The 16501-nt window shown below is 41.8% G+C and overlaps 1 protein-coding gene across 1 annotated transcript in view; it reads right to left on the bottom strand.

Moving 5' to 3' along the window:
- TEC (tec protein tyrosine kinase) overlaps window positions 1-16501 on the bottom strand; it is a 115651-nt gene that overhangs the window by 58660 nt on the left and 40490 nt on the right. Inside the window, exon 2 of the mRNA XM_018564954.1 lies at window positions 7180-7369. Within this exon, the coding sequence (XP_018420456.1) occupies window positions 7180-7317 (138 nt within the window). The 5' untranslated portion in view covers window positions 7318-7369. The remainder of the gene's footprint in view (window positions 1-7179; window positions 7370-16501) is intronic.

The raw sequence follows: 16501 nt of genomic DNA, 5'->3' as shown, positions 1-16501 counted from the left end.
CCGATATTTTTCTTAAAAGGGACATGTGACATTTTTTTCTGAAACAACACAGACTAATCATTTTAGGGTAGTTTCTCGCCAGGGCTAAATACAGATGTCCCCAAAGTAGAATACAGATGTCCGCAGAGCATCATACATGTCCGAAGAGCAGAATACATGTCCGCAGAGGACAATAAATCATCCCACCACAGCAGCACAATAGATCCCACCGTAGCGGCACCATAGATCCCACCGCAGCGGCACAATAGATCCCACCGCAACGGCAAAATAGATCCCACCGCAGCGGCACAATAGATGCCACCGCAACGGCACAAGAGATGCCACCGCAGCTGCACAATAGATCCCACCGCAGCGGCACAATAGATCCCAACACAGCGGCACAATAGATCACAACATAGTAGCACAATAGATTCCACTACAGCAGCACAATAGATCACAACACAGCAGCACAATAGATCACAACACAGCAGCACAATAGATCACAACACAGCAGCACAATACATACCACCAGAGCAGAAGGCTGCAATCTCAACTGGGCGGCATGTGGATCTCTGCATAGCTCTCAGCTGATCCGGCGGGTGCTGGTGTCCGGGGCTTTACTGTGCTGTGTGTGGGGCTGTCCATGGCTGTGCCTGTGCCAGGAAGGCAGGAGGTATGGAAACGAACAGGCACTGCCAGGGACAGCTACTGCCAGGTCCCCAGCAGGCTGCTGAGGTCCCAACAAGCAAGGGGACTAAGCAGTCATTGTGGTGTAAAAACGTAAAGGGCCGGTATCTGTCGGCTAGAACTATAAGGTGAGTGAAAAGCACTCACCTCATAGTTTTCCTTTAAGAATCGGGGCATTTTCACGAGTACAAGTACTTGTGAAAATGCCTGGTATCGGCCCCGATACCGATACTAGTATCGGTATCAGGACATCCCTAGTTAGGATCACACTACTCAGAGGAGCTTTGGTGAGACATTGTGGCTTCCACATATTTGGCAAAAGTTGTGCAACTAAAACCTGTTTTTACCGCAGATTGTTAGGCAGTATAATTTGCATTGTTGCAGGCTAACCGAAAAGTGTGCTGGGAAACCCCTGCATTTTGCATTGTTGTAAGCCCTTCCATATGCACCTTGCAACCAAGCCTAGTTTTTTTTTTTACTTCCACCGCTCCAAGGTTGCTCCCATGATGGACTACAATCTCAATACAAACTAGTAGTCCATCACTGGAGACTTTTTTTTAAAAATCCGATTAATCGATTAATCGAACTTAATAATCGGCTAACTAATCGATTATGAAAATAATCGTTAGCTGCAGCTCTACTAGTTATTAATTGTGCGGACGTCATGTATGTTTATGAAGCCAACACTGGTCTATTTCTCTCCTGAAACGTTTAGTCTGAACCTGAACTCAATGTAGACAAATAAAAATACTGTTGAATGTAGCAATTTGTATATTAATATGAATAAGGTCTTATTTACATTCATACATTCGTTACAAGAGTTGACACAATGTGTATGACTACACATCATAGTGCATTGTAGCAAAAATGTTGGGACACGTCTGATTTTTTTTGATGTTGTGGTGCATCCGAAGCAAGTTGATTTTAATAGGCTGCCTTAATTGCTACATTCCTCTATAGCTGCTGGTATTCTGCACTGCGCCGCTGTATAATGTACTATATTGCACACCACACTTTTTTTTTTACTTCCACCGCGCCAAGCTTGCTCCGGTGATGGACTACAATCTCAATACAAACTAGTAGTCCATCACTGGAGCCTTTTTTTTTCTTTTTTATCCGATTAATCGAACTTAATAATCGGCCAACTAATCGATTATGAAAATAATCGTTAGCTGCAGCCCTACATACCGTTGCTCACTCACTTCTCCATCTTTCCCTGCAGAGAGCCGTGACTGTCACTCACGGCTCCCTTCAGGGACCCCCCCCTCCCCTCTCCAATCCTCCAGCGCTGACTGGCAAAACAGACGCGGGAGGGGCTGGCACAGCTGGCTCTGCCTCTGGATAGGCGGAGCCCGCTGTCAATCCCGCAGCTGGATGGATCCAGACAGTATTGTTGGGATCTGTCCCGGCTGCAGCGTCTTAGTATACCGCGAGCTACGGCTTGCGGTATACTGAGCTTTGGGTCACGGGAGAATGCTAGTTTGTCTTCTCCCATGACCCTTAGGAGAACTATGAAGAAAAGCCCTAACCCCATAGTTCTCCTGTAATGTAACACATGTTATTGCACATGCATTACTGCACCACACAAACTTAAATGGGCCCCAATTACTTTATTTTTTAAAGGAGAACTATGGGGTCAGGGCTTTTCCCCATAGTTCTCCTTAGGGTAACGGGAGGACGCAAACTAGCGTCCTCCCGTTACCCTAAGCTCAGTATAACCGCGAGCTACAGCTCGCGGTATACTGAGACGCCGGAGCGGATCCCGACATCGATGTCGAGATCCGCCCAGCTGCGTGAGTGACAGCTGGCTCTGCCTATCTAGAGGCAGAGCCAGCTGTACCCGCCCCCGTCCGTTCCGCCAGTCAGCGCTGGAGGATGGAAGCGGGGAGGGGGGAATCCAGCCCCTCCCCTGTCACTGCAGAGAGCCATGACAGGATCGAGAGGTGAGCGACCGCCGCTATATGTTCGCTCACCTCCTGATCTACTGAGCCGACCTGTGACAGTCTCATTGTCACAGGTCGACTAGAACTATGAGGTGAGTGAAAAGCACTCCCCTCATAGTTCTCCTTTAAATGCTAGTAATGCAAGTATATAAATTTGACTTGGTATTAGCCTCCTTTCACCCCATGCATAGTAGCAATTAAATTCAAAGTGAGAGGGCACTAGAAGATTGCAAATGTTCTGAGAAGCAACATGCTGATACTAGGAGAGAGCCGAGTGATCAGAGGGATGAGCTCATAAGTATGTTGTTCCTTCGCTGTCTGATCACAGGCTGCTGACAGGCAAATAACCACTCTGTACTGAATAACTGCAGTAGGGAAAAAGTAAGTCACCAACTGAACTCTGCTGTCTGGCAGGGCTGTATAAGGCCTTGTTCCCACCAAATGCAGAGCAGATCCGCTCAGGTTTCTGCACACGCAGTGCAGTGGGTTGTGCCGCGTTTTTGATGAATTCCGGGCCGTTTTTAGTTTTAAAAAAACATGGCTTTCAGTGCGTTCCAGGCATTTGCATGCGTTTTTGATGCTTTTGCATGCATTCCAGAGCAGGTAAAATAGGGCTTGCTGCAGTTTTTTCACCTGCTCTCGACCAGCTCTGGAACTGCACGCTGCGATGTGAACTGGAGCAAAAAATACCATTGGAATACATTGGACGCCGTTTTGATCGGGTCTGCAACTGCTCTGCACCTGCTCTGCGCTTGGTGTGAACAAGGCCTAAATCTCATAATCCTAGCTCCATCTACGGAAGTCCTGAGATCTCTACAATATAAAAAGTTTCTTTTTTCCACTACTAAAAACATTAAAGAGGTTTGTATATATTAATTATCTTAAGTGCACCGGAGACAGGCTCTCTCCAATTTGGTAAGGACACACTACCCTAAACTTACATAACAAAAGGCTCAGGACATTAAAGGGTAATATTTTGTGACTGAGCACCCATGTGGTGATCGTTTCACGCGGGACATGGATATACATGTACCAGCATGGTTATATTATACTTTTTAAAAAAACTCCAGATGGAAACAGCGCAGTCTATTAATGTGATTGCAGGTGGAGTATGAAAGGAATGACAGTGTTTATTGTTGGGAGATTCGGAACAGTCTATACACAGAGTATTACTCTTGTCATCCTTCCATCGGATGGTAACAATTGGAAACTTTGTTTCTGAGCTGAATACTTGTATATTGAGCAATACTTATTTTAATTAATTTACATCCTTATTAAGGAAGAAGGAAGCCCATCAGACCAGAGGATATTTCATTACTTAATGGAAATATTGTGTTGATAACCGTCAAGAAATATATAGAGTCCCTTTTGCATATTCTCAATTGTGGATATAAATCCAAGGATTATTTCATATATTTATGGCAGGAGGACAGGAGTGGTTGAAGTGAGCCAGAGAAGGTAAATATGTAACTATTAGACCCCAAGGCTTTATTTGTAGAAAAGTGGGTACACAAGCATTAGCCCAAACAATGGAAACAAAGCTACAATGGGAGAAATGTATTATTGGAGCCAGTGTTATATGGGCCAAATAACTAACACTAGAGCTAGGCAAATACTGAAGCCCACGAAATGAGGAAGACAAGGATATTTGGTGCACAATAAACACGAATGCAAGATATACAGGTGAAACTCGAATAATTAGAATATCGTGCAAAGTTCATTTATTTCACTAATGCAACTTAAGAGGTGAAACTAATATATGAGATAGACTCATTACATGCAAAGCAAGATAATTCAAGCCGTGATTTGTCATAATTGTGATGATTATGGCTTACAGCTCATGAAAACCCCAAGAACCCCAAATCCACAACCTCAAAAAAGTAGATTATTACATGCAATCAATAAAACAAGGATTGTACATAGAACAATATCGGACCTTTGAAAAGTACAAGCATGCATATGTACTCAGTACTTGGTTTGGGCCCCTTTTGCAGCACTTACTGCAATTACTTTTGCACGATATTCTAATTATTCGAGTTTCACCTGTATATATATGAGGCACAATCAGCAACATTCATAGCTAAAAAGGTACCTGAATGCATTTTTAAGATTTAACTCCTGAGTTTAGTGTCACTTTAGGATCTCTGCACCTGAATTTTATAATGTAATCAAAGCTTACTTGAAAAAAATCCCTTTTATGTAGGGAGCACTGCTGTCAGGATCGGACACAAGCATTTGAACCTGATATATGGTGAGCACTTGTTGAGCACCTAGGTGGTAAGAAAGGTGTAAGTAGCTTAGGCCTACTGGGAGCCATGCTCAGCGGAGGATGACCAAACGTCTGGACAAGGCAGAGTAGTGTGGGATCCCCCAGGGCGTAGAGTTTTTGGACCAGCCAGTATTCGCCAGAGCTCCTGATGGTGGCAATGGACTACACTGCATGCTGGCCTCAGGTCGCAACTCCTAGGTTAACGCTAATCTGCCAATAGCAGACGATGGTCGACAGGAGACAAGGCTAGAGGTCAGGGCAGGCCCAGACCAGAATCACGAGGTGACAAGCCAAAAGGTCAGGATGGGCAGCAGACAATGATTACTAGGAACAAGCCAAAGGTCAGTACAAGTAACAGCAACAAGAGCGGCAGCTTCAACGGCTAACAGGGGCTCGGCAACTTGTGAGGAAAATCATTCCTTGGGCAGTAAGCTGTGAGATGCACTGAGTTTAAATAGAGTCAGCCAAAGGGAGGAACCACTGGATTGGCCAAAAATTGACAGCACTGAGTGGCTGAGAAGCTGCAAAGGATTAGATGGTGAGATTGGGCGATGCCTAAAGCTACCAGACCAGTGCAAGAGCACGGTAGGAACAGAGCAAATATAGTGGAAGTACAAGCAACAGAACAGCTAGCTGCAGATCTGGGACACACAAGTTGTAGCACTACAAGTAACGGATCAGCTGCAATGCTGATTTGCGACAGTACTGACAGCTGCCTTCCATCTGTCCATCATTTCCAACAATTCCCTGGATTCCCACTGTACTTTGCATCTCTTTTCTTGCTACTTGATGTGATGCAATCTCGATTTCTCAAGACTACATAGCCCATCATGCATTGCTTCCAGCAAGCAATGATAATGGTACATTGTTCAGACACCGAGTTGTAGTTCAGATGGCAAGCTCTGTAAGAGTTTCTGACACAAGGAATTACACATTCACAGGACTGAATGAAATTGTCAGTGCATTGAGGAAATACATCCTATGGGTATCTTCAAATTCACAAACGTCTAGGTGGATATGGTTATTAGCAGTGGGAGAGAACTTATGGAAATGCAATATAGAAATACATATTTATTTTTAGTTTTGACCAGAAGTAGCCTTTAACTAAACATTTGATGGACAAACACAAATTTGAAGCCTTGTCCATTTTATTTTGCCATGAAGGACCCTAGTAAAGTTTAGGGTACATTTACCAAGATATCTAACTGTACATCGCACACAAACAGGATGTGGAAAGCTATATATAATTTTCATTGATGCATTTCATGGTCTCACAATTTACTGTCTGGAAAGTGAAACAATATGATTTTGAAACACTGATTTCAGTAGAACAAAACAGGTGCAACCTATATTTATAACCAATGTTTTCACACGCACGGCATTTCGGCTTATATTAAGCATCGGAACAAAGTGTAATGAAAACAGAATGCTAGGCTTACTAAACAGAGTAGAGTTATAATAAAATCCTGTCGTGATACCTCAAAAATCTTTACTGAGAATCTTAATTGTCTTTGTAGAATACTTCTTACAAATAATCTCTTAGCATTGCCTATTCTTTCCCTGTACTTTAACAGCAGTTGTCACAAATAGATTAAACATTGCTTTGTATAGTCCTGCCTTTCTGCAGTCTACACCACACAGTGAAGAGAGCACCATCTAACCAGTACTAAGAATGGTAATCAGGAAAAGGATCTGCTCCAAAAACCTGAGAAAATACCAGGAATCATAACTGATTTCTAATCCACAATGCAATTATGTAATCACTGGAGAAGCAGATGACCTGCTGCCTTAAACTAGTCATAGACCTTCGATTTCTCTCTCTGAACCTTAAAGTGACATTAAACCCTCAGATTTTTTAACATAAACCAATACTGTAATGTGCGCCTTACTGTAATCCATGGTTGTTTTCCTTCTCTTTGCTGCTCTTCCTTTTAAATCCTCATGTCTTCTCATGCTTGGGGAGAACTTCTTTTCAGCTCAGGGCCTCTTCCTGTAGTGCTGGCTCAGGTTACAAGCCTATACAAAACCTATACAAAGACACCGTGGTCTGTGTATCCATTCCTGAGACAAGGCAGTCTGCTGCAAAACAGAAGTTCTGCAGAGCATGAGAACAGATACAGATTTAAAAGGAAGAGCAGCAAAGAGAAGTGAAACAACCATGGATTACAGTAAGGCACACATTACAGTATTGGTTTATGTTAAAAAATCTGAGGGTTTAATGTCACTTTAAGTAACCGGATTAAAGATTCTGAAGTTCAGTTCTACATAAGGGAAGACAGAGAGTCTACATTTGTGCCTTACCTCAGAACGTCCCTCATAATACGTTAATCTGGCGTTAGTGAGCACAAACAATCTTTCCTTGTAGTTCACTGGTGATGTCCACTTTTTCTGCTGTGACCTTTTATAGAGATATTCTTCAAGTACAGTTTCTGAATTCATTTCAACTTCCTGCTCACTGGTTTCCCTGCCATTGAATATGAAGTCCTGAAAACTGAATAAAAAGGAAACTGAGTTACATTGAGATCAAACTGTATAGTTGAATTGTCTTGATTTGCATGTGGTTATCTAATTAGATCTCAAGTATTTGATAACAGGTGCTTCCCACAGGATGCATTTTATTTTAGTGATCAAAGGCAAACAGAGGGTTAATTGAAAACGACAGTCCCGGTGAAGAATCTGAACATATGTGCATTGTTATAGCTCATGCGGGAAGTTTCTAGAACTTCATTAAGTAGGTTATTAAAGTAATGCATGTCATATAACCAAACCATAAAAACATAACCACAAAACTGTACTCTTATTGATGAGAAAAAAAAAAAGACAAATCCTATCACACTTTAAATGGAACTATTGACACCCGTCCGTGAGGTAGAATTCGCATACAATCTAATGTCCCCACCAATACGTCAATTATCCTATCAGTAGATGTGTATCAGTAGATCTGTATAGCATGAAAAAAACATTATTATTTCCTCCGCTGCAGCAGTCTAAGGTCCCTGAGTCATCACATTCTATATACAGTGTATAGAACATGAGGATGCTGAGGGATATTCCCTTGCTGCAGTATAAGAGCAGAGAGAGGCAGGAGGGAGCGCTGTCACAGCCAGCCGGCTCCAAGGAGTACAGCTTTGTTATTTTTTCTCCCAAGACCAAAATGAGCAGTTAACCCTTGCAGTGTGGGATGAGCCCCAATGCAAGGATTAATAATAATTTTCCCTGGAGTGCTGCTTTAAAATATGTCAACTACTCCTGCACATGATTTGATATTTAGAACATATGCAAGTTCTCTTCTCTTTAGTGAAAGGGCCAGAGATTACCCAGGGCCAAAGCTGCTAGTTTCTCAGATAGGCAAAGAAACCAGGAGCCCGGCGCTACAAAGCTTCTATGCTAACCAATAAAGCCCAATTCACCCTCCTAATTTATCACTGTAATGCAATCAGGCTGCATATACAGTAATAAATATGGCTTTTTCTTATTTTTCTATCTGCTCAGTGCTACATTTAGGGTTTAAAAAACCCTGTGCTAGCAGCAGGCAAGAAAGTGTCACACTAAAGAAGCAGCCCAGGTCCCCAACATACTCTTCTGAACACGGACTAACAAACAACCCTGCGCAGCGAGCATCAGAAATGTTGATTAGAGTAGTGCTTAATGGGGCAAGTTGGACTGCAGTAGAGAGAGATGTGTGTGAGAGCCACGGTCCTCCATCCCCATGTTCTAGCAGCACAGGGCTTTAAACCCTTGCAGTAGCACTTAGCTGATAAAAAAATAAAAAAACACAGTCATATTTATTACTGTATATGCCTGATTGCATCAGTAAAACATTTAGATTGTTTAATTGGATGTTAGTGTCTACACACCCTAAAATGTAACAATTAATTACACTATCTACAGTTTGTACAACAAAACTGCTATAATATTCCTACATTTTGCAATTTCTTTACAGAATGTATTAAGACTAAAAAACGCAATGTCTGCCGATGTTTGGTAAATAGGAAGGGCGGCATTCATACTTGGACCCCATGACTTCAAGGCCTTGAGGTTGATCTACTAAAGGCAAACAAGCTGTTCACTTTGAAAGAGAATTTTCCATTGGCTTAGTGAATGAGGTGAAGCTCTACTGACTTCCATCATCCAATCACGTGCAAGGAAAAATACTGTTTTTATTTGTAATGTAATTATTATGCATTTTATTCCCCTTGCACGTGATTGGGTATTCTTATCAAAGTGGATTTTCACCACATTCACTAATGTAAGGGAACCTTGCCTTGCAAAGTGACCAGCTTGTTTGCCATTAGTGAATCAACCCCTTGTTACATTTCCTTATCTTCTTTACTCTCCATCAGCCAGAAAATGTTCATTAATTGACATTATCGTTATGCTCTGGCTAAGCAGCCACTCATTGTCTCTCATTGCCACTCATTGCCTCTCACTGTCAAACAAGCAGCTGTCCGGTCAGACCCAGAGGGAGCATGCTACAGCTGACCAATAAATATTTGAGGGCTCTTATTCTGATGTTTTTAAAGTCCAAAGTTGGTCATTAAGTGATGAAAGCAAAATCAGGAGTGTGGATATAGTAACTACACAATGTCTCATTTTATTAAGTTGGTTGACATGTCTTCTTTAAGGTCCTTTAATTCCTAAATAACTGTACTTCAGCCAGAGACGGCCTTCACAACAGCAGCGTTAGCATAGCCTAAGCATATGACTCCGTCTGCAGCAACCTGTTGTGGAAATATGTCACAAGACACCCAGCTGGGTGACTTGCTGCCAGATTTACTTTCCATTCATATTCACAGAACATGTTTTTGTTGCATTTGACCGTTCTACCAAATAAACCACACTTATGTGTATATCATTTCAAAAATGAATAGTTCGATTTGAGGACTGTGGTGAGCTAAATGCATTCAACCTTTGGACTTGTGCCATTATGTGCTGACAAAACAGCTTGGCAAAGCGTCAATTCAAACCAGAAGGATTCTTATCCTAGTTAATTTTAGAGGCAATGAAACCGTCATTAAATAAATGCAGTGTTATAATTCATTAAAATGGAACAAATGCCAAAACTTTGTCTTCGTTTTAAATATAGTAGAGAGGGCTTGCAACTTCTGTCTGTTTTGTATTGCTGTCTGTGTCTTCGTTATGTAGATTCACTCTCTCTATTTGTCCTAGTGACTGTTATTACCGAAAGTGAAAGGGAAAGAAATCCCAAGTTTTGAGTTGTCACCAGATCAGGAACAGATAGGAAATCTTCCAATTGGAACAATAGTTCTGGTGGCCCTGCTAACCACCAGGGATTTCCCTCACTTCCTGCTGTGGCTATGGGTGAGCACATGAAGGAAAATCTCCCCAATGGGACACGGATGGCAAAAAAAACTAATAGGTGTATCCATAATGGGGAAAAATGGTTTGGCATTAGTTTCACTTTAAAATGTATGTGAACCCTAAATGTTTTCTTTAGTTTTGGATAGAGGTTAAGTGTTAGAACCTCTGTGTTTTTTGCTGTCTGTGTCCCTGCTGTAGAGATTCACCATACTCTTGGTCCTGGTTGTTTTCCGGAGAAAGTGATGGGAAATCCAAAATGTCTAAATTGCAACAGGCACAGGAGGTGATGGCAAATGTTACAATGGGTAAACCTATTGTGGTAACAACCAAGACAGACCGAATCACATGAACTAGAAAGGTGGGAGAGCCCAAATCAGTGAAGTGTTTGAAAAAATGAACATGCAAGTACGCATCCTTCATTTCTTCAGAGATCAGAAAGCCTGCCTGATAAAAGGGTGGCTATGACAGACTTGGTGGATTCCATACAGAATTGGTTGGAATAAAGTACCTATAAACTTTCTGAAACAGGTGCTGGGGCGATAACCCCTGTTCTAGAAAAGACCCATGCACTGCACGACACTCCACCTAGTGATGCGGAAGTCAATCTTTCATCATTTTAATCCTTTCCCTGGAGACCATTGAAAAAATGTGGATAATATGGGCACCAAATGGTTCTAATAAATATAGTAGCTCCTGATGCTCAGCCAACACACCTACTCATAAATAAGTCTTCAAAGATTGGCTCACCCCAGAGGCTCTGCCATGGCTCTGGACCTGAAAAGCGATCTGTGGCTAACACAGTGCTAAGAGGTCTGATAAACACCACATGCAAAGCCTAGTGTCCAAAAGGTAAAATTCCAGGCAGACCGTTCAATAGTCCAGTCAAGTGTGTAGATGAAATCTTACATAAAGAAAAAATGATCTTGAAAAAAAAAAAAATTGCTAGTAAAAATGAATTAAACTTTTTTTCAGTAGAAAAGAAACAGCCACCCCCCTAGGACACTAAGACAAACTGAGGCATGAAGTGCTTTTTGTTTGCCAGTGTCCAAATCCTCCTGTAAGTGGCAGTATAATCTAGGGATGCACAGATACTTTTCGAGCACCAGTGCAGATACTTGGCATTTTCATGAGAACTACCATGGTTGCAGCGGATGCAGCTGGGACCTGGCTCTGGCGCTCCACCACTGTCCTGAAATCATTAGTCTGTATTGTTTTAGAAAAACTGTCACATGACAATAAACAAAAATGTATCAGTACTCGTACTTGTAAGTACTCGGCAAGTACCAGTACTCGTACTCGCAAAACTGGTATCTGTGCATCACTTTATTTATATTTATAAAAACAAAATCGTACAATAAAAACAAAGATGTACAAATCCCGGGAGCTCCGTGTGCTCCTTACAAATGACAGCTGCCTCCTAATTTTTGAATTTTTCTCTAGTCTAGTCTTGGAGCTCAAAAGTATCGGTACATGTACTCGTACTTGTACCGAGTACTGTACTTGGTATCTGTGCAACCCTAGTATAATCCAAATGTTAATGAATCCTAGGTCCCTCAGGTAACCACAAAATAAAATACACCTTCTAGAGTAAAATGAAGGGCTGAAGCTTTTTATTTTCACAATGGCTTTTCACTTCCTTTTTAATACCTGGCCAGATCACAGAAAACTCTGTATATGGAATGTTATGGCATGGTCAGAGCTATGGCAGGACAGATCCTGGCTGCCTTGCAATCCATTAGCAGGAAGAATGTAGCTTTTTCCCTACCAATCTGTCTGCCAGATTCATCTACATAAAATCAATCAAATTGGGTAAATTAAGAGTGGGAAATATAACCTCTATACTTGGCCTCAAGAACACTCCTAAATATGTTCTTCTTTTCCACATTGGTCAAAATAAAACATCTAGTTTACATTTTCAGTTATTGTTATTCAGCATTGCAGTATGGCATTACTCAATTTAGCCATTGTGGCCTAAAACATGACTATTGCATTTGCTTCTGCAATTATGTGGATGCTTTTACAATGGCTGTCATGCTGATTTGGCTTCAACAAGCATAAAGTATAGATTTGGTCTGGAACAAGCGTGGCAATAAGGTATTCCAACTCTTATCCTAAATTCATTTACAGCATGCTTCTTGTAATCTGTGACATAAAAGTAATCAAACTGCAATCAAACAAATAATACAACTGGCAATGAAGAGTACATGTGACATTTTAGCAATAAAACCATTTTCTAGAGATCTAATAGCTCAGAAAGAAACACTAGGATTCCTCATCCTACTTTTGAAAATGGTACGTTATTATGGAAAAATGTTCTTTCCTAGGCTGCCATACTGTCTCAAAGGCGACCTAGGCCCAGAAAGGCAATGTGTCAAAATTCCATGTATAAATCACTGAAATGGGCAAGCCCCATATTTGGCCCTGTAACTACTCATATACCCCATTAAACCTGTACATGGGGGGTATTTATGTACTCATGGGACATTGTAGAATACAATTATGAGTGTTTTATTGCAGTAAAACTTATTAGTATTATGATATTGCCAATCAAATAGGGTTATTTTTTAGTCATATATAAAATTACAGTTTATTTATAAATATTTGATATCAAACAAAAGCCCTATTTGTCCTTATAATAAGTGTGGGTGCATGTAATGTAATAGAGGTAGATTATGGTTGAACAGACATATAGCTCAAATTCTGTTTTATTTACGCTTAGAACTTGGACAATTGCCTCCTTCCTTAAGGGGTTAAGCCATGTGTGCTTGAATAGCCCCTTTGAAGTGGAAAGATGATCCTAGGGGTCTCATAAACCCCTAATGTCACCTTAAAGAGAACCTGCCATCTCCAATGTATGATCATATAGGGGCTTGTGAGCCTCCCCATGTGTTATCAATAAAGTTAACAAAAAAAAAAACAATTATTTTTTTGTCCAATTTTGGCGTGTTATTTTAAATAAAAGGATGGCTATTTTATTACATTGGTTTGGAGTTTTTCAATTCAGATTATTTTAAATCAATTAAACTAATTAAAATGTCTAATACAATACATACAACTATTTTAAAAAATGTAAAAAAAAAAGTCATTTTCAGCCTCACAAATTCTGCTACAGGAGGTGTGTTGCGGTGCCATTCATTTCAATGTCACCCCACACATGCCTCCCGTCCACAGCCTGCATTGGAGCACGCGGTACTGCAATGTTGTGTGTTCCAGTGCAGTGCGATTGCAGAAAACTCTGCATGCAGTTTTATTTTGAAGTAAACTTTATGTTTATAACACTCCATTTATGTGTTTTATTTTAAATAAAATATGTTTTTTTTATCCAATTGATTGATCGATTATGAAACTAATCGTTGGTTGCAGGCCTATTCTTCCCCCAGGGGGTGCAGAGGTGAGCACTATAGGAAAACAGGAAGCCGGGAGGTGAGCAGTGTAGGAAGAGCAATGCAGGGGATGCAGAGGTGAGCACTGTAGGAAGAGGGATGCAAAGGTGAGCAGAGTATGAACAGGGATTTAGAAATTAGCAGTGCAGGAAGAGGCGTGTAGGGAGGAGCAGAGGTATGCAGTGTAGGAAAGGGGATGCAGAGGCGAGCAGAGTAGGAGGAGGAATGCAGGAGGTGCAGAGGGGGGGAAGAGTAGAAACAGGGATGCGAGGGGTGCAGAGTTGAGCAGTTTGCCTTGGCTACTCCACAAGTCACTTTGGTAAAAATGTGTGCAAAAATATATCTATTTAAATAATTTTTCCCCAAGGACACCCTAAGAAAGGAGTTAAGTTGTATGCTGTCTTAGACGACCACAAAGTCATTCACTCCAGAATTCTTTTACTTATTCAGCATAAAGGTAAATGTTTTGTCTGATACACTGCATATATGTGCTAGCTCAGTGGAAATTTCAGGAAGAACAACTTATACTTCTGATTTCATTATTGCGCCCATAGAGCTGATTCCTCTTCCTATACTCATTGAGTGCAATCAATTTCCTAATGAAAAAGAGGAAATCCCTATACCATAAAATGCACTTTCTGAGCCTTACCTACACAAATTAGATGACTGTATCTCACATTAACAACAATGCCAAAATCCTGATTCTGCTAGGTAGCGGCATCGTGAGAGTGCACAAGGTACTTCAGCAGCTCAAAGGTCTGAATTATTACTCCTTGTCTAAAATACTGGCCTAGGTTGGTTAACTATTGGAATACAATCCTAAAGCCTCAGGTGATGTGCATTCCAATAAAACTATCATACAGGGAGGTCAAGGCTAGATTAGGTAACCCTAGTGAAATGACTCAAGACTGCCACCAACAGTGGTAAGCCTGCATGGTCTTCAGACTATCATGAATTCTGGTCTAGTCTGATTTAATCATCGTGCAAGACCATTCCTTTCTTCATAAGTAGATCACAAGGATGGACTAGTCAAGTGGTTCTTTATGCCAACTGGATGGAGTATTCCAACTTTCCCACCAAGGAACTATGCAAGTTGTGATACGTCTAAGAACTATTCCAAGTCTATACTGATGAAGACTCTTAACCAACTTTACCATTCTAACGACGCTGAATGTATTTGTTGTTTAGCATGTTCTTTCTCTCTTTGTACCACCTGCATCTATTGGCTTTATATATATTGACTGTTATTGTTGCAATTCATTGCATATTATTCAACAGTGATATCTACTGATACCAGGTGGGGAGTGTCCTGCCACTAGCAGCCCACTTTATTGTTGTATATTACTATATATTGTGCCTTGATACATTCTACTGTTTCCACCCTCCTATTTGCGCTAATTAGACCAGCCCTTAGTTAGCAATTCCTGCGGTTTCATGATTTCTAGTTACTTTCCTTTTTAAAGAGCTCTTCCCATAGTGTTAGAAGGAATATTGTTACTCTTAAGGCCTGTTCACACGACGTCCGTTTTCTGTGCTGACCTGATCCGTACGCTCCTGCACTCAAAATGCATCCCAATGTATCCTTGTGTGTTTTATGGGCTATAGTTCTCACGTGTGCAGTCCGTTCAGGTTACGACAGAAAAAATACTGCATGTCACATTTTGTACAGTCAGGAAAAGCTAAACGCGTCAAAAACGCACTGCACTGCAGCTAACTTACTGACAGCCCCACTGATCAGGACCTGATATCATGTGAACAGGCCCTTACAATTTCAAGAAATGCTCAGAAAACATATTTGTAAACTAACAAGCCTTGCATCAACTACATTGGATTTCACTCTGAGTCTTCTTGATGCGGCAAGCTGCCTGTGGACTTGCCAAGTCAGCAAATTACCATACTGTCCTCAGAGGCATCTTCAGTTGCACAAAGTGGCATTTGAAACAGAACAGTTGTCAGTCTTGAAGACAGTAAGCTAGTCCTGATTAACAAGCTACAGGCTTTTGAATCAGCAGTGACAATGCTAATAGCCATCCCCCCTGCAACAGTTTTTCATCCCACTGTAGTGCAGCAGGCACAATCTACATGAGAGTTGCTCAATAGGCATTTGTGGGACTTTGCAGGGAAGCTAAGAGAAAACTGTAAGTACAAATACACCTATAATTAAGTACTGCAACACATTTTATAATGGGAGGCCATGATTTATTGTAAAAAAACTTTGTACAATGAACTGCAGTAAAAAGTCTGTGACACGGAGGAGGGACAGCTGTATGTTCCGGCCAGGGATCGGCAAGGTGTCAGTGAGTGAATGCTTCTTGCGGGGTCCGCCACGCTCGTACAAAAAAAAAATGGTACGTCCCAGGCCGACCCCCCTGTCCATTAGCCATTTTGGTACGTTCCTGCCCACGTGACGTGCAGGAAGGTTTTTGTTTCCTTGGGACGGCCGCGGAGCGAGCAACAGAGAAGGAGAGGAGAAGCAAGCACGGTGGGGGCTGAGCGGCAGAGCCTGAGGCTGTTTCACGCTGCACTGGTAAGCCAGCTGGGGGAGGGAACAGCAGCAGCTGAACTGAGTGAGTCTGGGACTGGCTGGGGGGAAGCTGCAGCTGCAGCTGAGACTTGGTGTCCTGGGGCTGAGTTTTTTTTTAATCAAGAAGAGATTTATTTTCATTTTGTCGTACAATACACTGCAAGATACGAGCTGGGGCTGAGTTTTTATGGCCCACGCTGGTGCGTTCTGCAGAGGTCACAGAAAGGCCTGGTACACGCCGAAAGCGTGTGCGTTCCAGAGCGGTAGCTGCTGGAACGCACCGCGATCGCTGTGAAACTTCACCCTTGCATTTTGGGGCAGGAGGGGGCATGGTGGTGCATTTAATTCAATGGCACCGCTTCCCAGGCCCCCCTGCCCGCAGTGCGATTGAACG

Source organism: Nanorana parkeri, unplaced genomic scaffold, assembly GCF_000935625.1.
Source record: "Nanorana parkeri isolate BGI_ZX_2015 unplaced genomic scaffold, ASM93562v1 scaffold800, whole genome shotgun sequence".
In the NCBI taxonomy this organism is placed as follows: Eukaryota; Metazoa; Chordata; class Amphibia; order Anura; family Dicroglossidae; genus Nanorana; species Nanorana parkeri.
The sequence above is the reverse complement of the archived record's forward strand: the minus strand, read 5'-3'. Positions and strand labels throughout refer to the sequence as shown.